The sequence below is a fragment of the Leptonychotes weddellii genome, chromosome 3 (assembly GCF_054177405.1).
Source record: "Leptonychotes weddellii isolate Sample4059 chromosome 3, ASM5417740v2, whole genome shotgun sequence".
Classification (NCBI taxonomy): Eukaryota; Metazoa; Chordata; class Mammalia; order Carnivora; family Phocidae; genus Leptonychotes; species Leptonychotes weddellii.
The window spans coordinates 80,990,477-81,015,582 of record NC_138371.1 but is presented as its reverse complement, the minus strand read 5'-3'; the positions used below and the strand labels follow the sequence as shown (position 1 = coordinate 81,015,582).

The window sequence follows — 25,106 nt, the reverse complement described above, 5'->3', positions numbered from 1 at the left end:
TATTCAAAGCGTAACTTAGTAATGACATGTCAACCATACCCCAGATGAATGTTTCCAACATATAAGAAAAAAAGGAAAATATATTTTTGTACACCTTTTCTTTCTACATGCAAGGTTAGTGATAAGTAAAAAGCTCTAGTTCCTATATATTAGTGAACCAACTAAAGTAAGAGAGAAAATGACAAAAGAATGAGATAGAGATAAATAGGGGTGGGATAGAAAGAAAAAAAGAAAGAGAAAAAGGGAAAGAGGAGAGGGAGGGAGGGAGGAAGTGACAGAGAGAGGAAACAAAAGAAAGACAAAAGGAATCATGTCATAGAAAAAAATATAGAAATTTTCCATTTTATAAGTTGTTAAATATTTGCAGAAGACAAATATATGCCCTTGGAAAACACTTTGAAAATGATTCCTTTCTTATGACCATGCAATATATGCCCCCCACCCCAGCATCCAATTCATTAAATAAATACTTTATTTTCCATTTGCATGCTAGATTTTAAATACTGAACAGGGACCACGTTTCTTCATCCTTTTATCCATCTTTTGGTACAAGCACAGTCCCTGGCACATGAAAAGCTTTCAATAAATATTTGTGGAATAAATGAAAGAATGAATGACAAATTCTTCCAATTTCTTAAGGAGAAAGAAAACTTCTACTTAAAAAAAAAATGTTACTGGGGGTGCATAAGTGGCTCAGTAGGTTAAGAGTCTGCCTTCAACTCCAGTCATGATCCTGGAGCCCCAGGTCAGGCTCCCTGCTCAGCAAGGAGTCTGCTTCTCCCTCTTCCCCTCCCCACACCATTCATGTTCTCTCACGATCTCTCTCTCAAATAAATAAATAAAATCTTTTAAAAAGTTACTGATTGTATGCATTTTTGCCAGGCTAATGATTTTTTTTCTGTGATAGTTCCAACATGATTTCTAATTTATTAATATGCCCTATGGCTGATCAAACTTTGCAAATGACAGAGTCAGGTCTGCCCATGGATAATGCTGAGGCCCACAGTCACAGTCTCCTTCTCTTAGCTTACATTCCAGAAGTTAATCAGTGGGAACACATCATCACTTAATAGGGGGTATTTCAAGCCTTAAAGAAACAAATTTGGTGCTGAAATAAAATAAAAATTATGCCTTTCTTGTTTTTTGTTTGTTTGTTTTCCCTTTGGGGTGGGTTTGGGGTTTAGCGATTTAGAAGTTGGAGGGGATTAAAGGAGTGGTAAGTAAAGCATCTAATGAAAGTAGGGAGCAAACACCACAGAAGGTATCAAAGTATAAGGAGGTGTTAAGATGAGAAGCCAGAGAAGTTAAAGAGAGAAAGTAAAGTGATCGCTCAGTTATTTTACACTGTTCCAAATACATATATTTGTTATCCGCTGAGTAAATTATTTTTATATAATATTCATTCTGAAATACTTAAATATTATATATCGATTTAAACTGAGAGTTCATAGCTTCACAAAATTACTAACCTTCCCTAGTACAATTGGTTTGGGCTTCATCACTGAAGTCTCCACAGTCGTTGTCACCATCACAGGCCCAATGGCCTGGGATGCATCTGCCATTGGAGCATCTGAACTGATTATCCAAGCAAGAGTGAACACAGCCAAGCTCATCACTGCCATCCCCGCAGTCATCATCTAGAAAGAAGCATCAACATCAAGGGAGTGAAAACTGATCCAGGAAGAAAATATTCCTTATGAAATATCTACCATTTCTTTTTGCCATATAGAGTATTCTCTTGTTTTTGATAAAAGAATGATAAATTAATGATCAGCATTCCCCATGAACAGTGGGGGGATTATCATCATTCCGATACTGTTCAGCTTCTGATTGAACATCTACTACTAAATGAAGAGGGAAAATAATCCTTGACTTTGGATTTTAAAGCTTAAGTTCTATTTCCCTCAGAAATGACTAACCATTGACTGAACAAATCTATGCAGCATGAAATAATTATAAAATGGGAGGATAATGGTGATTGCAAGAATTTCATGAAATGATACAGCTGGTGATAGAATTATCGTGGAAAATTATTGCTTAGACCTATAATCCCTGTGCCCCCGAGTTTATTACCATATCTTTAATTCAGACCCTTCTTCTCTATTCTCAACAGCAGGAGTCACTATGTACCCTTCCCCTACTGACTCATAAGTGTGTATTTATACTGGGAAATTGTCACTATCTTTAGCAATGATTTATATTCTTTATTAACAACTGTTGCAGGAGGGAGGTGAGAGGAATGTGAAGTGAAAATAGATTAAATTGAAATCAGTGAGTGAGAATGTATAATTTATACATAATTCATTTACCTGTGTTTGGCATAATTTAGCATAATGACACAATTGAGTATAAGAAAGCAAACATTATTTGTACATAAAGAGCAAGGTGGCAGAGTTGAGACCATTCGGATAATTCCATAATAATTTATAAACTCCTCCATCCTGAGGTGACAGAGCACTTTACATCGATGTTTCAGAGAACCTGAATCATCCAGGTCATTTCCTCAATTGTCCCCTTTACTTCACGTCTGCAGACTTAGACTATGTCCAGCGTAATATCTGAACACCAATCTCTTTATAGCCCCAAGGGACAGATATCGAGTTCCATTATCCTTAATGCTAATCCCCACTGATGTGCCAGGTGCCCTCTCAACACTTGTCTTAGCCATTTTGCTTGGCTCTGCAAACTTCTCGTACAAACTACGTCTGAAGGAGGTGAAGCAGCACTGACAGCCGGGCCCCCAATCAAATCAGTGCAATACTGGGAACATTTGGTACTTGCCAGAGTCGCAGTGCCATTTGCTGCTAATGCATCTTCCACTTTTGCATATAAATTGAGTTAGTGGCTCACAAGTTGGAAATTCTATGAAAGATATAAAAACATTCAATAGGGAAGATGTTATTGACTGTGCTTGATTTAATTTGCATCTCATTTGCCAATGTGACCAGAACTCCACCCCTGTCCTCCACAAAAGGCAGAGGAAACAGGAGATAAACAAATATAGTGACATAAACTTCTTTTTTTTTAAAGATTTTATTTATTTATTTGAGAGAGAGAGAATGAGAGACAGAGAGCATGAGAGGGAGGAGGGTCAGAGGGAGAAGCAGACTCCCCGCCGAGCAGGGAGCCTGATGCGGGACTCGATCCCGGGACTCCAGGATCATGACCTGAGCCGAAGGCAGTCACTTAACCAACTGAGCCACCCAGGCGCCCCAGTGACATAAACTTCTTAAGGGCATAGGGATATCCATACTTTTAGTATTTTTTAAATGCGTAGTTTACAATGACTGAAAGCCTACAGGAATCATTTGATGAAGGACTGTTTGTATTCCCTGCACTGCACCACTGATAAGAAGGTTTGGAATATTGGCCCTTGGGCCTTGGGCTGGTCTAACAGTTATGCTTCCCAGGGCTTCCATCTAGGCCTATTCTGCATTGTTCCTTTCTAAGAGTTAGGACTTTACAAAATATTTGAAATCATGTTACTGAGCATTTTCTTAGTATTTGCACCAGTTAAGCACATTGGTGATGGTGTCTTTAGGAAATAAGGATTTTGAATGACATTGTTATAATGTTTATAGAATGACTTATATTTTTCCCTTAAAAACTATGACATTTTAAAGTTAAAGTCTATATTAACCTATAGTTTTTGGCAAGTCACGACTAGCTAGAATAGTCAAATGTGAGCAAATTAATTTTTCATGATAGTCACAAAGACATAGGTTGTGTATTATCTTCAAAATAATATTTCAAATTAAATTGAAGGCTATAATATTCATCCTCATTCTTAAAATGGTAATGAAACAATAAGTCAACTTTGGAGGCTGTGAGAACTCTCTCTAGTGTGTAGTTGAGCTGGGAAAAGAGAATCAGCCAGACTGACCAGCAACAGGATCCAGTGAACAGACTACAAGTGAAAGCCATCTCTAGTACCAGTAACTTGTCCAATATGTAAGAAAAGTGGTAGACTCAGATCTGGTTGCTATGGTATTGATTACTTGCTTTCTACTTCTTAAAAACCAATTTCTTTGTGTGAGTTTACATTTGAGTATATCCCCCTGAGGTATTGGAATTTGAATGGATATTATTCTAAAACTGAACGAATCTTAATTAAATTTTGTGATTACCAAAGACATGCCTCGAGATATACATTTTAGAATAAACTTAACTTTTCAAAACCAGAAAAAATGTGATCAGAGCCTAAATATGCTTCAAAGACAGAAGAGGAGGCAATCACTTACTGATACGAAGAGATAAAAGACTACATCAAAAGTTATCCATGCAGCCAACTCAACAAATTTTCTGACATATAAGGGGAAGCACTCAAAATAAATGTGAAAACGCCCAAGGCATAATTTAATCAATACTTCTAAGAGAGTTTTCTTTTGTTACCTGACAATATAATGAAAACTTAGGTGTTTATGTTTCAAGAATCAACAGGGATGTTGTCCAAAATATGTTTTCTTCTTTAGATAAACATTTAATGTTTCAAAGATGTACAGTAAACATGAATAATGACTTTAAACAAAATATCAGCATAAGTAATGGTTAAAATGAGTAAAAAACAAAAAGCAGATTCTAAGATATGATGAGATCTAACTTTTGAAAATAACATTGCATCTTTTTGAATTTAGAATAGGTTAATTCACATTTTTAATCTCTCTTCTATAAACTTAGGAACATATTAACCAACATCATACATTTAACTAGGAAAAAAATAAATCACCCCAAGCATTTGGAGACCTCTGAAATTTGGCACTACTTCATTGGGAAGTTTTTCAAGTGACCTGTAAGAGTCTGCCTCTTAGATCCTAAGTCTAAAAACTGCCCTCCCCTGCCAAACAAATCTGGAAGTTAGCCCCCAAAAGGTAAAAACTTTTAAAGTAAATAAAATAATCTAAAACCCAGTGTACATTCAATCTCTAAGAAAACGAATGATATATCTGCGCACAGTGAATATAACATACATACTTGCATATAATGGGTATGTGTTCTTAAATAGTTGTATCTCATTTCTGATTTATTTTTTTACTTAATACTTAGTTACATTATTTCTCTTGGCAACCTCCTTGTCTGACTTAATTTATATGACCAAAGGTAAATTATATAGAATTTAAGAAAATGGTAACTAGAAGAAAGCATGGGACAAATCACTAAAAAGAACAAAGGCATTATTAATTGAAGGGACAGGAATAAGGGAGTGAAATTACTAATGTTTCATTTCTGTTTCCTTGACAAAGCACTGTGACACTGAGTAAATCACACAGCCTCTCTGGTGACAGACATGTGGTTTGTAACACGATCTCTCACGTTCTTAAAGTCCTAAAGGTCAAGAAGTCAGAAGAAAGGTCATCTGGAAAAGCACAACACCCTGAAGGCATTTAATGTAGCAAAAATAGGGTTTATCTACCGAATAACTCCTGGGATTATCATAGCAATCCAGTAAAAGATAGTAACTGAACTTCAGGAAAAAAAATAGAAGAATAAATTTAATATGTTAAAATTATCTTTGGATTTTCTCTGCTTAATAATGCAGTCAAATGTGCAACACACTTTAGAAGGAGTTCCATCAAAAATTTAAGTATTATATAAGGCACTTCACTTTTCACTAACATTGGAAAATACTGTATCCATAATTTCTTAGTATCTTATCACAGGTATCTGATAGTAAGAGGTCTAATGACAATATACTCTTTCTCCTAAAAAATGAAACAAAATCTTCTTAAAATAAATTTAACATTTTCTCTGTTCTTCCATATTAGCATTAATTTAAAAGTTGAAAATAGTATCTGGTAGTTCAGTCTGTTTCTAGGTATTTGTTCTTTTTAAGATACCATTATGAATTCTTATATTTGAAAAAGACTTAAATATTAAACACAATCTTTTCTTTCTCGACTTTGACTTTGGATCTCCCATGAGACACACTGAAGGACACTTGGAAAGATTACCTGATTAACTCTGAAGAGAAAAAATTATGAATGAAAGTGGCTTACATTTTATATTAAAATTACACTAAAGAAAAGAAACTATATTTTATTTCTGTGGTGACTTCAACCTCGTAGAATATTTAATGTGGAGTAATGGACTGTTAAAAAATCTACTATTGTTGCAGGTGGTATGCTCAATTTATCTATTATATCTTTCACTTAAAATTTATTGCCAGGTTATATGTATGCTATTATGTAAATGGCAACAATCTTCTCTCCTCTCAAGGGTAATCATCGTTGGAATGGTACTTATATTTATCCAGTACACAAAGCTTAAAGGTAGTTTTCAGATCTAATTTGTTTCTTTCCTATCTCTAGGAATTTTCCTACTTCTTTCTCCTTCTTGGGCTCAAAGTGAATATTTCTAAGTAACTTATTATTGAAGTCTCAAAATAAAGTTATCATAGGTCCGTTCGAAAGTATGTAGTCCACATCCTGTATGTATATAAAGTTGACCATCATGACTAAGTATGGGGAAAATGTATAGGAGATTCAAGTCAAAATAAATGACAAAGTAAGAATATTACAGGAGTCCAGGGTTAGAAAAGTGTTATCTAAATTTGAAGGAGATGATAATACTCACATTACGTATTATTATTTATTGAGTATGAGATACTAGGCTAGTTATGTATATACATTGCCTATACTCTTCACAACAGCCCTGCAATTGTTATTGCTAACCCTGATTTGTAAAAGAAAACAGCATAACTTGCCTGAGGATACACTGCATAACCAGCCAGTGTCAGAGTAAAATCTGAATAATAGTGTGACCGATTCCAAAATATATTATTTTATCCTTATGCCATGCCGATCATACCAATACCCTTTAAAAAAATTATAGCACAGAAACATTTTTGTAAGGACTGAAAATTTAATTATTCTCTCTGTGTTTTATGCAGCCCATTTAAATTTTAATTCTGTTTATTACCTACTCTAAGGTACATAATTAAATACGGATATAGGAAAATAGTGCTTTTTAAAACTATATAGATTATAGAATTATATCCTTTGAGGAAATATATAACATTTCTAGATAATGATACCAGCTGTGGCTCTTGAGAATTGGTACGTGCACAGGACAGACTTCAAAAGATCCAATTAAGTAAATATACTTTGGAGAAAACCATAAGAAAACAGTGTACCACAAATCATCTTCATTTTGTTGCTCTTTCATTGTTGTTACATAAAAACCTCATTTTAGACATCACATAGGTCATATATAAAGAACATTGTAGGCAGGCAAAGCTGAGTTGAAAGCTTGATTTTAACACTAATTGTTATATGACCTTGGATACTTACTTAAGATCTCTGACCTCAAGTTTCTACTCTGTGAGACAGAGTAGAAAACTACTTCAAAAGTTTTATTCATTCAAAATATTGAGAGCTTTATACCAGATAGGTATAAAGGTACTAGGCCTTAGTGACAGATCACCTAGAATGAATGAATATGAATGAATAAAATAGTGCTAAGCACTGGAAATACAAAGTTCAGCATTTTCATTTCTCGCAGTGCTTACAATCTAGTAGAAAAAATACCTGTAGTATATTTAAACAAGTGACTTCAATAAATTTCTGATAAATGCTATGATAGAAACAACATAAGGTGCTTTTGCAACCCACAACAGAAGTCAAAACTACTCTTAGATATTCAACCCAGAGGAAGTTATCTACAAGCTGATATGAATGATATGTTTAGGTTAAATCAGGAGGGGAGCAGGAGGGGAAGAACTACTTTTAGCGTATTCTAAAGATGGTATTCCTGAAGGCCCAGAAGTCACAGTATATAAAATGTTTGAAAAACTAAAAAAAAATTTGGAATGGCTGCAGAAGGGTATAAGAAGTAGTGAAATTTTAGGAGCTACAAATAGGCTGGAGCAATAGATTTGGAAGTGATTACTACTGATATAACAGAGCCTTGGAAGTCAAAAGGAACATCCCGGAAGTATATGCAGAATGAGACTAATAGGAGACCTAGAAAAACATATTGAACAGTTCTGGCAATAAGGAAAACAAAGAGAAATGTTAGACAAAGTAATAACCAACCATTTTAATACATGGTTGCATGTGTAAGAAAATAATATAAATTTTCAGAGCCCAGAAATTAAAAGGGTACTGAAAACAAGAACAGTTAGTGGGTTATCACAGCAGTGTGTGTGTGTGTGTGTGTGTGTGTGTGTGTGTGTGTGTGTGTATAAAATCAATGCTGCTGAAATGTCTGAAGAATTCATGTTTACTCTTGACAGAAATTTAAAGGGCTGAATTTCTTTTGGAGGTGCAGAGCTCCAGATACAAGGGAAAAGCAAGAGAATCTGAGGATTGGAAGGATGTTATAGAGAGATCGCATAAGAAGTTAATCAGGAGGCAAGGACTAAATAACTGGTATTGTGAGAGTGTTTCACAAACCTGGATGTATATTAGAAGTACCTGTACAGCTTTTGAAACTACTTATACCTGAGCCTTTATTATAATTCAATTGATAGTGTAGTTCCTCTGGAGCTGTGGGTTAAATCCTATGTATCAAAAAGAGGAATTCTTAATCTCAGGAAACAAACTGAGGGTTGCTGGAGTGGTGGGGGGTGGGAGGGATGGGGTGGCTGGGTGATAGACATTGGGGAGGGTATGTGCTATGGTGAGCGCTGTGAATTGTGCAAGACTGTTGAATCACAGATCTGTACCTCTGAAACAAATAATGCAATATATGTTAGCCTGATCACATTTAAGAGAGTGGGTGAGGAGGGACAAAAAGTGGACCCGCAGAAGAGAGCAAAACTTTTTTTTTTTTGGTCATATCAGCAATGCAACCAAGAGGGTGCCCACCTCGCTAGCAAAGGGGGGTGGGAATGATGGGGGGATGGGGATAAAAGAAATCTAGTTGTGGGGAAGGAGAGGAAACAGAGAAGAAAGAGGGAGTTGAGGGAACTATGAAGGGAAGCCTCTCTGAAGATCTCACATAAGAGTCTCTCAAGAGAGCAGCATTGCTTATGTGTCAGAGGGCAGGGACCTTCAGAGAAGCAGAGAAAGTTACCACCGGGCCTACTTAAAAAGATAGTACCTATTTCTCCAACTGTCCCATGTGACTGAAGAGCTAAGGCTAGCAGAGGGAAGAGATGTAGGGAGGTAAAAACAGAACACGGTCGCCTCTCATCTAAGTTCTTAGAACCTAAAGTCTAGCCAGCAGTGGGGGGAGAAAAAAGCTTTGACTAAGATATAATACTGGAGTTTCAAAACAGGTTGAATCAAGTTACAGAAACTAAAAGTTGGCAGAATCGTTGTGTCTGCCAAGATGTTATCAAGGAATGACAGAGCAACTGAAAGCAGTGCTTGGCAATATTCACATTTTGCCAATAATTAATAATTACTGGGTTAATGTGGGTTAATGATCCTCTGGGATATTAATCCTCACTTAAGTTGTTACAAACGTATGCATTTTTTCTCACAAAATTAATTATAATAATAATATAAGTATATAATAATAATATATTTCATCAGAAACTTTGTTTTTCCAATAACCTAATTGAAAATATCTTTGATACACAACATACACTGATTTAACTGGGTAATGATTTCTTTTTGACAGCTCTCTCTTTTGTTTGTGTCTGATATTTGCCAATTCTCATTCTGATTCTTTCCTCCTTAATTATGTGGAATAAAATTACAAGAACATTTACAAGTAAAATTACAAGTACATGAGACACAATTTTACTATCTTCCTAGATTTAAAAAATCAACATCCATAAAATGGAATCATATTAACCTTGCAAGTTTTAGTGGATTTTTATTTATACCCCATTGAATTGACTTTCAATCTGTTAATAAATTTCAGCTATTTTCCCAAGTTAAATCCTTTGAACAAATCAGAAGTTATCAACTCACGTTAAGGTTATTTATTTAAAAAATAATAATAAATATAAGCTATGTTGAGATACTTGGAAGATAGAACAACCTCAAAATAGTTAAACTACAGTTTAAAATAAACAAATAAATTTTGTTTTTGACAATAAATTCTCCAAGGGGCAAAATGAAAGTTTGCCTGAAATATTCTTACATTTAATCATGAAATGCACTTATGTTTAATGTTGTAATTTGGAGATGGGAAGAAAATTTGTCTGGATAATTGCTTCCATCTTAACTCATTTTGCATATATAAACAAAATTATGTCATTAAGTATATACGTAAGATAAAAATCAAACCTGAATGGTGTTCCCTAAAGTAAGGTTCCTTGACCAGCAGCATTAGAATCAGCATCAGTTGCTAGAAATATAAATTACGAATCACCTAAGACCTACTTGATCATAGTCTTTGGAAATCAGGCCCAGAATTGTCGTTTTTGTTTTTGTTTTTGCCTTTGCTTTTTTAATAAGCCCCCCAGGAGATTCTAATGCATGTTCAATTTGAGAAACTTGGCCGTAAGGGTTCTCAGACTTGAGTGCACACTTACACCACTTGGACAGCATTAAAATTAGTGATTCTTGAGTCTGACCGCTAGGGACTCTTATTTAATTAGTCTGGGGTGAGGCATGGCAGATGATTCTGAAGCTTCTCAGGTGATTTTTTTACTGACAGCTAAAGTTGAGAACCAAAGCTAACACCCTTGAAATGAGTGACCACTTAGTTCCTTGACACATAGTCCACTTCCAACACAGTCTTCACAATTTTAACATATCTGCTCTTATTTGCAGAATCAATATACAGAGTCTCCTGTCTACACATGCCAGTCCTGAAACACAATAAATAGTTGCAATAATAATGAAAAAAAAATAAAAAAGATGAAGGGGGAATCCTCAAAGACCTTCCTAATTATGTGTTTGCCCATATATAATCTCAACCTAAAATATGCAATTAACTTGTTATAAAAGCAAATGCTAATAAAATGAATTAGGTTTATAAATAGGTGCTAGTGAATTCCACTAAAATTTGACCCTGGGTTTCAGTACCTTCTGCTCCTAACTACAACCAGAAGCATTTCTAACCATAGGTTTCTCATGTTTTAAAATCCAAATTTGGGTATTATTTTCAGTATAAAATAGTAATTATTAAACAAAACAGAAGCTGTTTGTGGAGTTAAAGTATAAGAAAAAAAAAATGACTGCAATCTTCTAGTAGGATTAAACCTATGGGAACTTGACTGACTCCAATGGGAAAAGTGAAATATGATCACTCCAAATTTTATAATGATGCTTAATAGAAGTGGGAATTAGTTGAACTTATATTCATTTCCAGATTACTGCCAAGGAGAGTGACTTTTTTAATGCAGTAAATTAAACAATTTATAATATTTTTATCATTTTGTGTTCAGTGCAGAAATAATTTCTGATATGAGAATAATCTATGTCATCCTCTCCTACAACTTTAAAAGTGAGATTATTCCTACCAGAGCTTCACTTTCAGCTTCCCTACTGACATAAATTTTGATTTATAATGACAATCTGAAAGATAAATTCATGTTACTACAGAGAGGAACAAGTTTGGAGAGAATCATGTTTCTCACCTTATAAAGGGGAAATGGTGCTGAGACTAACCCATGTGGCTTACTGACACTTTATAAAATTTGCTATATTTCAGAAGCAAACTGACAACTACATTTCACAGTGTGTTCATATCCTGTGGTATACTGGACGCATCTTGTACCAGCTTGCAAGAACCGATTTTTAAATTTTCAAGGATTCTAGGAATCAACGGTTAAGCACACATCCATTATTTAAAATAAATAAACTATATAAATTTGTAATTAAATAATGTTGAAAGCAAGGGTAATAAATGATCAAGGTTCATAATTTCCTGATTATTTTGCTCTTGGAGTTAGTTATGTTTATTACATCTGTATTGTGGAAATACTGTATGTTGGTGTGCACATGTTTTCCCAAATCAGCATTCAGGAAGTCATGTTGGCAACTTGATATTGGCCATGGCGGGAGTAATTACACCACAAAAAATAGGCAAACACTAGATCAGGGCTCCTCCTCAGCAGGAGATCTTAAAAGATTTACCAACCCACCAATGAGCAAAACTCATTATAGGTATATGTTCATTTAAATAAGAGAGTCAATGGATATGGACAGGCATAATTACTTGATCGACTCCCTTTTGGTACCCAATCCATGGCTCCCAGGTAAAGTTGACCTGAAATGTCTTGAGTTCTAGTTTCAGGTATACCTGGATTCATAGCCTGGTCCTGCTATTTATTAGCCTTATGATCTCAAGCAAGTTGTCCTATGTCTCTAAGTTTTGATTCCCTTATCTGTAAAATCTGAACGATAGTATGTTTCTCATAGATTTGCTGTACATATTCAAGAAGAAAATGTGTGTCTGAGCTCCCTCCGACCTTTCTTTCCCTCATCTCGTGAAAAGTCCTAAATATAAGTCAGATCAAAGACCTAACCGAAGTTCTCTAATGAGCTCATTATTTATTTTCCTACTCTTTAATGTTTTCATGGCCTTTCCTTCTAAATCAGACTGACTCCAGGATTTCTCTGTCTTTAATATTTTCAGGGTGTTCATTATCCTTTTGCTATATTCTGGAAGGAGATGCTGGGGACAGGAAAGCAATTAAGCTTTCATAAATAATAGAGCTGGCTAGATGCAGACCCAGCCACAGGAATAGTTTGGACGTTGGAAAGGAGAAGGATACATTGTTCAAATCCCTTAACTGGACAGGCTTTGGAAACTCTACATGTGAGATGTAAAATTGACTGTTACTGTGTGACTGTCTATTGCTTTCTTCTTTAACACTGCTATTATTTTCTTTACAATGTCAATTAATACTACTCACTTATCTACACTTTATTCAAAGGTCACAAATTCAAAAGTCTACAGGGACTTAAGTCTAGTTTAAGAAATTTTTTAAAAATAAAATTTTAGGTTGGGCGCCTGGGTGGCTCAGTTGGTTAGGCGACTGCCTTCGGCTCAGGTCATGATCCTGGAGTCCCGGGATCGAGTCCCACGTCGGGCTCCCTGCTCAGCAGGGAGTCTGCTTCTCTCTCTGACCCTCCCCCCTCTCATGCTCTCTATCTCATTCTCTCTCTCAAATAAATAAATAAAATCTTTAAAAAAAATAAAATAAAATAAATTAAAAAAAATAAAATAAAATTTTAGGTAAACCATGAATGCATACCCTAACTAGAGCCTTTTAAATTAAGAGCTTTTTTTTTTTTTAAAAAAAAAGGTCTTATTTTCCCACTGTTAGAAGTGCTACAACATGGAGTTAAATTATTAAAAATATATACTCAATGCATTATATTTTTAATAAATGTGCTAAGCATATATAATGTATGTTTTTCCCATTAATAATTTTAAAAATTCATAGCCATGCCTAAAAGAAAGCACAGGTTCTTAGAAAACCGGATTCATTCCCTTACTATGTTTCACTATACATTATTCAGACAAATGATAATAAAATCTACTGATACATGGGTACAAATGAGAGTAATTAAATTTGCAACTTTATGTAACAATAAATACCATTTCCCAAAGTAGGAGGATAGGTGGAAAGTGACTAGGAATTTTGCCATTAACAAAGCTATCTTAAACTAATAACAGAATTATCTGACTCAATAGAAATGAAATAAATGGTTTACCAATTATGTAATCTTAGTCTGTATTGTTTATTGTTCCAAGAAGATAACACATGCATGCTAACAAGAAACATGTACTTCCAATTACTCCAAATGTCACTCAATGAGCTACTCGAAAAAATTAATCATTACCAACATAAGATTAATAACAAACATTTGAGAATGTCCTGTTAGGCTTGTAATAACCACTTCCTAATAAAATCTGTAATGTTTGGATCCATTTATTTTACCCGAGGATATGGTTACTGACTCATGAAACTCATATTCCAAAGTTATCATTAAGGTACACACTCAGGCCTAAAAGGCAGTGATAAAATGTAACAGATCTTCTGCCTTGTTGACTAGTGTTTATAAAGAAATAAATAACCTCTTAAGAGACATTATAGTGATTTGACATGGTCTCCACTAACAGCGTGGTTCACTCACAACTTACCGCAAGATGCCATTTCGTCTGTCTGGTCACCACAGTCATCTTCCCTGTCACATAGCCATGCTCTGGGAATGCAGCGCCCGTTTCCACAAGAAAACTGGTCCACCTGGCATGTTCTGGCTAAGATAACCAATTAATGTACAAATAATACATTTAGAGGCCTTTTGAAGAATGTTCAGGTAAAGTAAATCATGCAATAACTCTTTTGCACATAAGATATTCTATTGTTTTATTAGATAAAATATTTTAAAGTAAACTTTTATTAATTTTTTGATACTGCCAACTTGCTTGTCTTCTCTGAAGTTCACATGCTTTGCCCTTCAGTTACAGTGGCTGCTAAATGACAAGATACTCAGTAATCCTCACACACTTCTTTAAATGAAGCTATGAATTCATTATTTTACAATTTTTGCCTGGCACATGCTTATGAATATACGGTGGAATTAAATTTCATCCAACTCTTAATTAACAAAAAAGAATTTCACATAGTCTTTGTCAATAAACCAAGAAAACTTGCTGTAATGTAGGAGGAAGGATTCGGGAGACTATATCAGGGTATCTAGTTTCTAGTCATGGGGGCAGAATTGTTCTTTTCCTCTAACATTGTAGTGCATTTATTTCTTGGTCTCTAATGATCCAAAGTATGGAACAAGAATGCAGAAAATATTTCTTAAAACATACATTTAGCCTTATGACAGATGTTTAAAATTCACTTTTCAGCATAGTTAAATAAAAATGTATAACTTAAATCAAAGTATATTAATAAACTTTGCTTTGGCCTCTCTCAATGGTTTCAATGAACACACACGTGGAATCTTTCTTTCTATGTTAGCCAAAGGCAGTGGTTTCAATTATTCAGTGAAGAGGTTGGTGATGTTCTACAAGGAGTTTGATTACCATTTTCTATTACAGTCAGGTCAACTTTTGAAAGCATGAAATTCTAGATAGTTATCCTAACCTTTCTCCCAGGCTTTGGTTTTACAGACTTAGGTTTTTGTTGTTGTTTTGTTTTACTTGCTTATTTTTAAATATTTGATTTTTTTCTTTTCTTTGAAATACAAATTTGTTTTCTTAAGTATCAGTTTCCTACCACCCCTTCTTTTTACTGGGTCAGAAAAAAAGAGTGGGAAATTATAGGAAGGGGATACTCACACCTATTAATATCTGGGTCAGAAGAGCATTGGACAGATGAGGAACAATTAGGGTCTGGATTTCTATAGCCATGATAAGAGAACATTGCTTAGTTTACAGACTTCCTTCTGTTTTGGGGTTTAAGAATTAGAAGGATGTATTTCTATTTCATCAAAATGCCTTATGACTTAATGGTTGGTATAAAATTGAGAGTGGTTCAAAGACAAGTCATACAAACACACTAAAATGGGTTTTCATAAATCAGGGTTTCAGAGGTCATTTAAAATAATTTTTTAAAAGTTATGTGCTAGTTATTTCCTTTTAAGGAAAGTATACTTGCTATGTAAAAACATATATCTATTATTAATGAATACTTAAAAGTATACTTGAGAAAAACAATGAAAACATTACTGGTTTGATTCAACGTATTAGATTCGATGCACCATTTCTAACCTCAGTGTCTATAATTAGAAATTCCAGAAAATTATTACACTTTGTATTCTGCTTTGCTTATGTAGCTAAGGGTTCTAAATCTATAACATTTTATACAATATTTGGATTTTCCTTTTTTTTTTTTACAAATAAAGCATTTATCTTACATTAATAGATTTTAAGTATCCCACAAATATGTATACTTCTGAAGTTTTCAATGTTGTAATTTCAAGTAGGATTAAATATTTGTTGTCTCATTTGGCTAACTCTATGGGTTTTCTGTGAAATTATTCTAATGTTTAGATTAAATCAACAAAGTTCCTAGGTAATTTTAATAAAACTATGTCTACTTGGAAAAATATGTATATATTTGTATTAGCTTAGAGAAGGATGAAGGTATTGGCATTTAGTTTACTTATGGGAAGGAAAAGGCATAGAGGTGTGAACAAGATTCATATTTTTTTTCTTGCAAGTCTTTGTTTTGTTTCACTGATTGCAGTAAATAATTTTTACCTTTCGAGATTTAAGAGAAATTTAGTAAGAGTTTTCTTTTCAATATTTTCTCCCTTTCTCCTTCCAGCTCTCCTTCACTCTTTCCTTCCCCCCTTCTTCCTTCTTTATTTCCTTTTTTCCTCTCTCTCCCTTTCTCTTTTCTTTTCTTCTCTCCACTTATTCTTTCCTTCATCTCTCCTGTATTCCCTCATTCCCTATTTCACTCCTTCAGTCTTTCTTGTTTAAAGCAAAATATATCATCACCTATTTTCATTCCTATTAAATTTTAATTGACCCATAATAATATATTAAATATCCCAATAGAATATTCTTTTATCTGATTTTTTTTTAATATCACAGAATTCCATCCTTGCCATTCAGACTTAGTTCTAGCAAAGTTTTCTCAGATAGTTTTCCTTCATCAGGAGCACTATGGTTATTATAGAAGAGAATGAGAAAGAACTCCTAAGAACCTGTTACACATTGTGTAGTGTGGGGATTTGTGAGTCGCTTCACTAACTCAGAGCTTGAAGAACTGTTAGGACCCATTACTCCAAAGAATATTTACTGTCTTATTTTTGAAGGATCATATGACCTGAAAACATATGAATTCATTGTTCTAATCATGGAAAAACTACCTGCTTAGTCCACTGAGGCAATTTAAGTAATTTCAGATGGGAAAAAATGCTTCATTCCATAAATCTACACGTACTGTCTGTCTATATGATATAATAAAATGGACTAAATCATCTCTTTCTAATCATTGGATTTATATCAGGAAGACACAATCTTTACTTTTTCAGTTCCTATCTCCATCAGATCTAAATTACTTTGGAGGTAAGATTAGCAGAGTAGCCCCAGAGGACTCTAACGTTGTAGCAAATGCTTCTCTAATGAAGAGGAAATTTATACTTCCTCAGTGAAATTGTTTAGCTAGCAGTGAATCAAAAATCCACTGTCACAATGTGAATTTTTTTCTACCCATCACTAATTATGCTTCTCCTGCCGTCATGTAGCAGTGAGAAATCCCACAACACACGGAAACAATAAGGAGGAAGAGGCAAAGAGATCTTCACACATTATTCCTAAACCTCACCTTTGCCGTATTTTAATCAAAGCCTTCTATTTAAACAAAACCTATGTCATATCAACACATACTTTTCAATTTATCTTATAAAGAAGTCTGATTTTTTTTAATATAGCAGGTTTTCTTCATGCAAATATATCTGCCTCGTTTGAATTTGGTCAAAATTTGTGGAGGATGTAAGAAGAATAAATATTATATAATCTAATTAGAGCTCAGTGCTATGGAAAAAATCTGGCCTGAAATTAGCTACGCTTGAATCCAAGGATCATCACTGGCAATTATGAGGAAAAAGAACTTCATATCTAACTACTTCTCATCTTTGGCCTCTGGGTCTCTCTCATAAGTAGAGAAACATATTTTCTTTTTGTGAGGGAGAACAACTACCAAGCCCCCGACTGTCAGCTTTCTTCTGCCTGCTGTACATATGCTCTTTCCTCTTCCAGGCGAATCCTCCAACCCCCTATCATCCTCTATGGACTTCACCTCACCCTCACTAACTATGCCAATCAATCATTCTCCCCCACCCTGCCCCCCCCAGTAAAATCTTCCTATCACCTAGCAAAGTATAGAAAATAATAACATTAACATCTGTCTACCATCATATAGCTCTATCAAATCTTCTTTTCTTTTTTTAAATTTTATTTATTTATTTGTCAGAGAGAAAGAGAGAAAGAACACAAGCAGGCGGAGTGGTAGGCAGAGGAAGAAGCAGACTCCCTGCTGAGCAAGGAGCCCGATGTGGGACTCGATGCAAGGCTCGATATGGGGCTCAATGAGGGGCTTGATCCCAGCCGGATCATGACCTGAGGAAAGGCAGATGCTTAACTGACTGAGCCACCCCGGCATCCCAAATCTTCTTTCTTTCTATAGTTACTACAGACTGTTTTTGTTTTACTTCAGAAAAATGTGTTATAGGTACACTTAAAATCTCCTATGTAATTTTTTTCGGTCCTATTTCTATCTTTTTAGATGTAACTACTATCCTTAATTGATTTTCTTTTTTTTAATTTCCAGACATATTTTTATCCTATTCTTACACATTTATAAATCAATAAGTATATACAGAATTGTTTTGTATTTTTATATTTCATATAAATGGCACTAAATGATTTATAATCTGCAACTTTTGGTTAAATATTGTTTTTGAAATTAATTTCTGTTGGTATTTGAGATCTAGTTTATTCATTTTAAGGATGAATGGCATTCTATTATGTGAATATAACACTATATAGTGTTATATATATGAATATATATATTTATATGATGTTACATATAGTTTTTTATATAGCATATATGTATGTATGTGTATATATATATATATATATATATTTCCTGTTAATGGGCATTTGAGTTGTTTCTAATTTCTCACTATTACCAGCATTAGGACAATGAATATTTTAGTTGCATCTCTTTGAGCATAGGTATGCAAGCATAAATCTAGAAATGGAATTACAGCCTTGAAGGTATGCACATTTCCACTTTATTGGATTTGGCCAAATGCTTTCCAATGTAGAAAAACAATCTATACACCTACAAAAAGTGTATGTTGGTTCCTTTTATTCCACAATCTTGCCAAAGGTTAATTTTATCAGATTATTTATTTTTCCTGATTGAATGACTTGAGCTGTTATTCAGGTTTCTTTATTTCCTTCCTTCCTTCCTTCCTTCCTTCCTTCCTTCCTTCCTTCCTTCCTTCCTTCCTTCCATCCTTCCTTCTTTCCTTCCTTCCTTCCTCCCTTCTTTTCTTTCTTTCTTTCTTTCACTTAGCTTGGATATCACCTCCCTCAGGAAGCCTTCCCAGATACACAAAGACTAAATTAGTTGTTCTTGTGCATCCATTTGTAGTTCAACCTAACACTTTGAATATTGCATTAGAATGACCCGTTTACATGTTTTTTCTCCCCATCTTCACTCAGCTTTCTAAGGAAAGATATAGTGTATTTTTCCACATTTTATATCCAAAGTTGTGATAAGTTTTTATTGAATTAGTAGATTCATGAAGGAGAAATCCCAAAAGAACAAAATAGGAAATTGGCATCTGTAGGAAAGGATTCTCTTTTAGATATAAAGTAGTCATAATGCTAAAAGCTACAGGGCAGTGCATTCAGTTACAAAATAACCTCCCCCCATTTGGGAAATCCTTTGTCTATGATACCTATCCATGTATATGCCTATATTTATAGAAACGACCCAGCTAGAGAAATTATCTAATGTATTTGCCATACTTTCTTTTTCATAATGATGAACTATGTGACCTATTTATTTATTTTGGTCAAACAAAATGGAAATATATTGCAACACAACATACTTAATTTTCAAAGCTAAAAAGGCGTATTTGTGGTTTTCTTTTTGTTCTTTATATTCTTAATTTTTGTTCTTCTTTATTTCTTAAGGCATACTGTGACCATAGCATCTGTTATACTGACAAGGAGCCCTGGTACAACTGGCGGATGTCAGCTGCCATCACTGAAAGAAGCACTTGAGGTACAAGCAAGTTGTATCCCATTTCCTAGTGAACTACAGGCCTGGGGTGGCTGAGAAATCTTACTAATTAGGATTGATTAGGACTGATTGTTTTATTTGCTCTTATACATAGCATTTCCACTTTTACTACTATCAGTAGCTAGTCAATCCGAAATGTTCCCTTAAAAATCATGTAGAAGCAAGAAGATTTTAAAAGTCTAACAGAAATGAAAAAAGACATGGTATTATGAATTGAGTCAGCAATGCCTTTTATTTTAAGGTGAAAACAGACCTATCTGTTTAGGAAGTAATGGAACATAGTCTCAGAACTAAACCTTAAGCTTAAAAAAAATAATAATTGCACCAGCTTAGAAAGAAGCTTCATTGTAAATTATAGTCCTAATTTTAAGAACAATCTAAGCAAAGTTAAATTGACCGTACCTAAAATTCTAGCTAAAACTCAGGATAATATAGCTTGATAACAAGAGCAATGGGATTAGAGAATAACTCATACATTGAGTTTCCCAGTTCTTACCAATGATGTGAGTTAAGGCAAGTCCTTTCTTCCATGCTTCAGCTATGAAATGAATAGACTTAAAGGGAGAGACTAGGACCAGAGAGTCTCTAGAGGTTCCTTTTTATTTGATAGCCCCTTATAAAACAACCTTACATGATGAACAAAATATCTTGAAAATAGTCAGCTACTCTAAAATATTGGACTATATTTAGTCAAGGGACAAGAGAATAACTAGCTTATGGATCCTCAGCAAATATGTCACTATGGGAAAAAAAAACTGAATATGAGATGCAGATTAGGATATGGAGTGGCAACTGTTTTGTTCTTTCATTGTTGCTTAGTACATGGGAAAAAGCTGTTAGGAAATATCTTCTAGTCAATTCATACTCTTGGAGAGCAGAAAGAAATATACAGGGAAATTATAGTGCACGGAGGGACAAGCCTTTCCAGGAGAAAACCAGTGACAAAACCAAGAGTACAGACCAGGCTCCTTAACCTCTGGGTCTTTTCTCTATATGCTGTTGCTACAGTTTTCACTAATAGGTTATAATAATTTTTCTTTAGTGAGGCTTATTTTGGCAAATAGAGAAGGGGAGGGGTTGATAAATTTTGACATTGCTGTATGTAATGACTACCAAAAACAACCACGATTTTTACCAAGATATCAATAAAAGTAATCAAATGCACTCCTTTTTCTTCATCATTTAAAGAATAGATCTAGGCTGCTGCTAGTCAGTATCATTTTTCAACACTTACCTGACCAATCATGACCTTTCCGGCATCTGTTATAACCTGTACCACAAGCTGTGTATTCCCATTCAAAGAGAATCTGACTAGGGATTCACAGATGTATTACAATGGGATAAATTTCATGGAAATAGAAATAGGCTTCATGATCTCAGGACTTCATGAAAAAGGAAAAAGAAAAAAAAAGAAAAACCTACCCCACATAAATAATGTGCCAGAAACAGAAAGCTATTCACAGAGGTATTCTACAGCACACTAAATAAAATACACAGATTATTTTTTCAAGGTAAAAAACAAGCACACACACACACACACACACACACACAAACAAAAATAGTTCTTCTTGTGAGATGGCCTCCATCACAGCATGCTAATAATAAACCTCACCCTCCACTGCCAATTAAGATTTAGCAGGGACAAGTCTTGTCCAAGCACTGTACTGACAGTCAACCCATATGGATAGATAAAGTGCCAAATTACTTTGGAAAGCAGAGTCATGCCCACGGATTAAGTAAAAGATAATTTGTATTTTAGTTTTTGTGGCATCAAACTCTGAACTCATTTACTACTGTAATAATCGGATCATCAGCCTTAGGAAGGTTCAGCTTAGTTCAAAGCACTGACCTGCATTTTTATGCAGACCAACTTTGGAAGGGATTTATGTATATATTCAAGCAAACCTTTACCTGCACAAGTCTGATTGGATTCATCTTCATTGCTTCCACAATCATTAGCTCCATCGCAGAGCCATCTCTTGGGGATACAGCGATTATTCTTGCATTTAAACTGATCATCAGGACAGTTATGATTGACTGGGGAAGGGTGGGAGGGTGGAGGGAGAGGAGAAGCTAGTTTAATAATTTAAAATTGGATACAATTACGATTATTTTAAGTTATAGTTACAGACAACTTACAGTAATTATAATATTATAGTACAATAAATGCCACAGCTTCTTTCATTCATTGTTGCATATTTTATAGAAAATATTAATATTTGAGGCTCTGTTAAAATGTAATACTTTTATAGAAGACACCAAGTAATGAAATCTCACATAAAAGGAAATATATTCATTTGTTCATGTCTTCACTAAAATTAACTGTATCACTAAGCTTGTTTTCCCATCCCTTATCTCAAGTAACTCAGTTTTAGAATTTTTACCAAAAACATTTAAAGTAACCTCAAAATTTAACATGAAACATAACAAGTAAGTATCAAATAATTCAATCATATATCAAAAATACATTTTCTTAAGTCACACATCTGTTCAGTACTTTCTGAAATATTAAACAAGCCTAATTTTGTTATGCTTTGCCCAGTGTTTCTTGAGACTGGTAGGAAAAAAATGCAATACTTGTGACTTGGAGTTGACGCTAAATATGATATCCTGCATAATTTTAATAACAAAAATGACCATCCTGAGTTTTCCATCCCTACTACAAACAAACAAACATGCAACCACAAAATATACTGAGGACAAAACCAATCCTCATATGGGGAACTGTGCACAGCTAAGGATTAAACCTCCAATATCTAAGCACAGCAGGAGGCCATCTTAAAGTTAACCTCCTGTGATTATTTTTCCTGCATCCTGGAGGCTAAATTCCTAACTGAATTGGCATGCTCTTCAGTATTTGTTTCACTACTTAGCGCTCTTTTTGAAGTAATTTTCCTTGTGCCCAGTAGTTGTACTTCTGTATGATAAAAATAAATTTTGATATTAGGGTTTTTTTTAAAGATTTTATTTATTTATTTGACAGAGAGAGACACAGCGAGAGAGGGAACACAAGCAGGGGGAGTGGGAGAGGGAGAAGCAGGCTTCCCGCAGAGTAGGGAGCCTGATGTGGGGCTTGATCCCAGGACCCTGGGATCATGACCTGAGCCGAAGGCAGTCGCTTAACCGACTGAGCCACCCAGGCGCCCCTTGATATTAGTTTTACTTAGAATTTGAAAAAATAACCATTTTATCATGCTGTTGCATAGCAAATGTATGCCTTTCCAGCCAGTTTCTACAAAACACTATTTCTTTAACGTAGCTTAGGTGAGAAGTGGTTTTATCATTTTTTAAGAAAGTTTTTATTCATGTACAGTAAAAAAAAAAAAAAATAGGGGGAAAAGCCTTATGTTTCCTGGCATTTGAGCATGATTAACATTTTCTACTCACTTCAGGTAGTTTAGCAAGAATAGTTGCTCATGAGAATAAAATTCATCCAGTATATTAGAGGGTCAAAATTTTAAAGTGCCAAGATTATGCAAAAATACTTCAGTAAAGCTTGATCAAGGACTTTAGCAATTTTCATCAATGATGTAAATCAGAGTTCAAAAAGGAGGCATAAATACAACCCCATAGTCTTGTGATTCGGAATTGAGAAGCTAAAGGATAGAAAACAGAATGATAACAGAATTCAACGGCAAAACTTATGGGCATTTAATATATAAATAATCTTCTGAAATGAATGACATAGTGCTGGCATATTAACCATGGGACCTCAGGATTATGACAATGCTCAGAATCACTGCAAGTTTAGAAAATATTCCATATTGCTGGAAGGTGGCCAGGGATGTTTAGTTTTCCGTTGCCCCTTTTGTTTAGTCATCAATTCTCCACATGCTGGGTGTTTTGTTAGACTCTGAGACTACAAAGACACTACAACATAATGTGTCTGCTCGTAAAGATATCCATCTCTTAGATGCACCAGATAAATAAGCATATAATTGCAATATTGTTTGGTCACTACCATGATAAAGAAATATACATGAGATGTTTCACTCCAACTGGGCTGTATAGAAGAGATTTTTCAATGTTCACAAAAGACTTCCCTATAAAGGTCATGGTAAACCATGGGGATTACCGTAAACTGTAATGTTATAGAGGCGAGAAACAGAGGGCATTTTTTAGAGATCTACTTGTAGTCCAACTTGATATATCAGAACAAAGAAGGTAAGTATATACATGATAGGCATGTAAGGCTAAAAATGCAAACATGAGTCCTAAAATGTTTATATGTGAATCAATGGATTTTAGAATTTATCTTGTTGGTTATGGATTTACTGAAATAACAAGATTTGGTTTCATTCTATGGATACCACTCTGGAAGCAGTTTGGAAAGTGGGCTTTAGTCAAGGGAGCAATAGTGGTAGGAATAATAGCTAGGCACTTGCTGAGTTCATCTAGGATAGGAGACTAATTTAGCCAGGGAAGTCTGAGAGGAGGTAAAGATGAAAAATTAATTATACAGAATTGAATATGGACTATAAATGAAATAGAAGACTGCAGGAAAAGTCCATAGTATAGGCTTGGGTAATGGTATGGGAAGTGATGAAAATAATCAAGAAAAAAATCCTGACTAGGAATTTTAACACTGCAATTAACAGTATGCAATGCCCCATATGCTCATAGAGGAAATGAGTTTCTTTGTGAATTCATGAAAAGAACAATCACACAGGGAGTAGCATGGACCTAAAGGAACACCACGTGAATATTGTGATAAAACACTTGTGCTCTGCACAGGCGCTCTGTGACTACGCAGGAAGCTGATATGCAGGGAGCATTCACTAAAACCATGAATAGCCATTGTGAGTCAGAGGGAAGGAGGCAATTAATTTAATCAATAAATAATACATCATTTGTGTAAAAAAGTTAAGAAAAACACCCTTTATCCTTAGATGAAATGTTCTCTCACTCTGAAATTTTTGTCTAATTGCATCAATTTAGTATTTAATATGTTGTTTATGGATTAATACTTTATAGTATAAATATTAATAGGGTTGAAAACATGGAGCATGTAATGTTGAAGTCAGAGTCCATGCTTGAAAATTAAGGGAAAGTAGTGTTATCTTCATATATTAATTACAACTTATGTATTATGTATTTATACACAACTGGAAAATGTATTTTAAAAGCTCATATTCTTGGAGTTTTATCCAAAAATATAGATAATTGCATTATATAAATGTCTAGACTAATTCTGTCCATTCTTTAAAAAAAAAGATTTTATTCATTTATTTGAGAGAGAGCATAAGCGGGGGACAGGGAGGGGAGTAGGGGGAGAGGGAGAAACAGACTCCCTGCTGAGCAGGGAGCCAGATGACCCGGGGCTCCATCCTGGGACTCCCGGATCATGGATCATGACCTGAGCTGAAGGCAGACGTTTAACAGACTGAGCCACCCAGGTGCCCCAATTCTGCCCATGCTTAACAAAAGATCTTTAAAACTTTATTTTTAAAATCTTGGGTAATAAAAAAAAAAA

At 34.6% G+C, this 25,106-nt stretch overlaps 1 protein-coding gene across 1 annotated transcript in view; it reads right to left on the bottom strand.

Moving 5' to 3' along the window:
• LRP1B (LDL receptor related protein 1B) overlaps nt 1-25,106 on the bottom strand; it is a 1,719,891-nt gene that overhangs the window by 636,758 nt on the left and 1,058,027 nt on the right. The window contains exons 14-17 of the mRNA XM_081815486.1: nt 21,545-21,670; nt 13,993-14,109; nt 2,782-2,862; nt 1,470-1,637 (exon numbers count right to left, since the gene is read on the bottom strand). Coding sequence (XP_081671612.1) covers nt 1,470-1,637; nt 2,782-2,862; nt 13,993-14,109; nt 21,545-21,670 — 492 coding nt within the window. The remainder of the gene's footprint in view (nt 1-1,469; nt 1,638-2,781; nt 2,863-13,992; nt 14,110-21,544; nt 21,671-25,106) is intronic.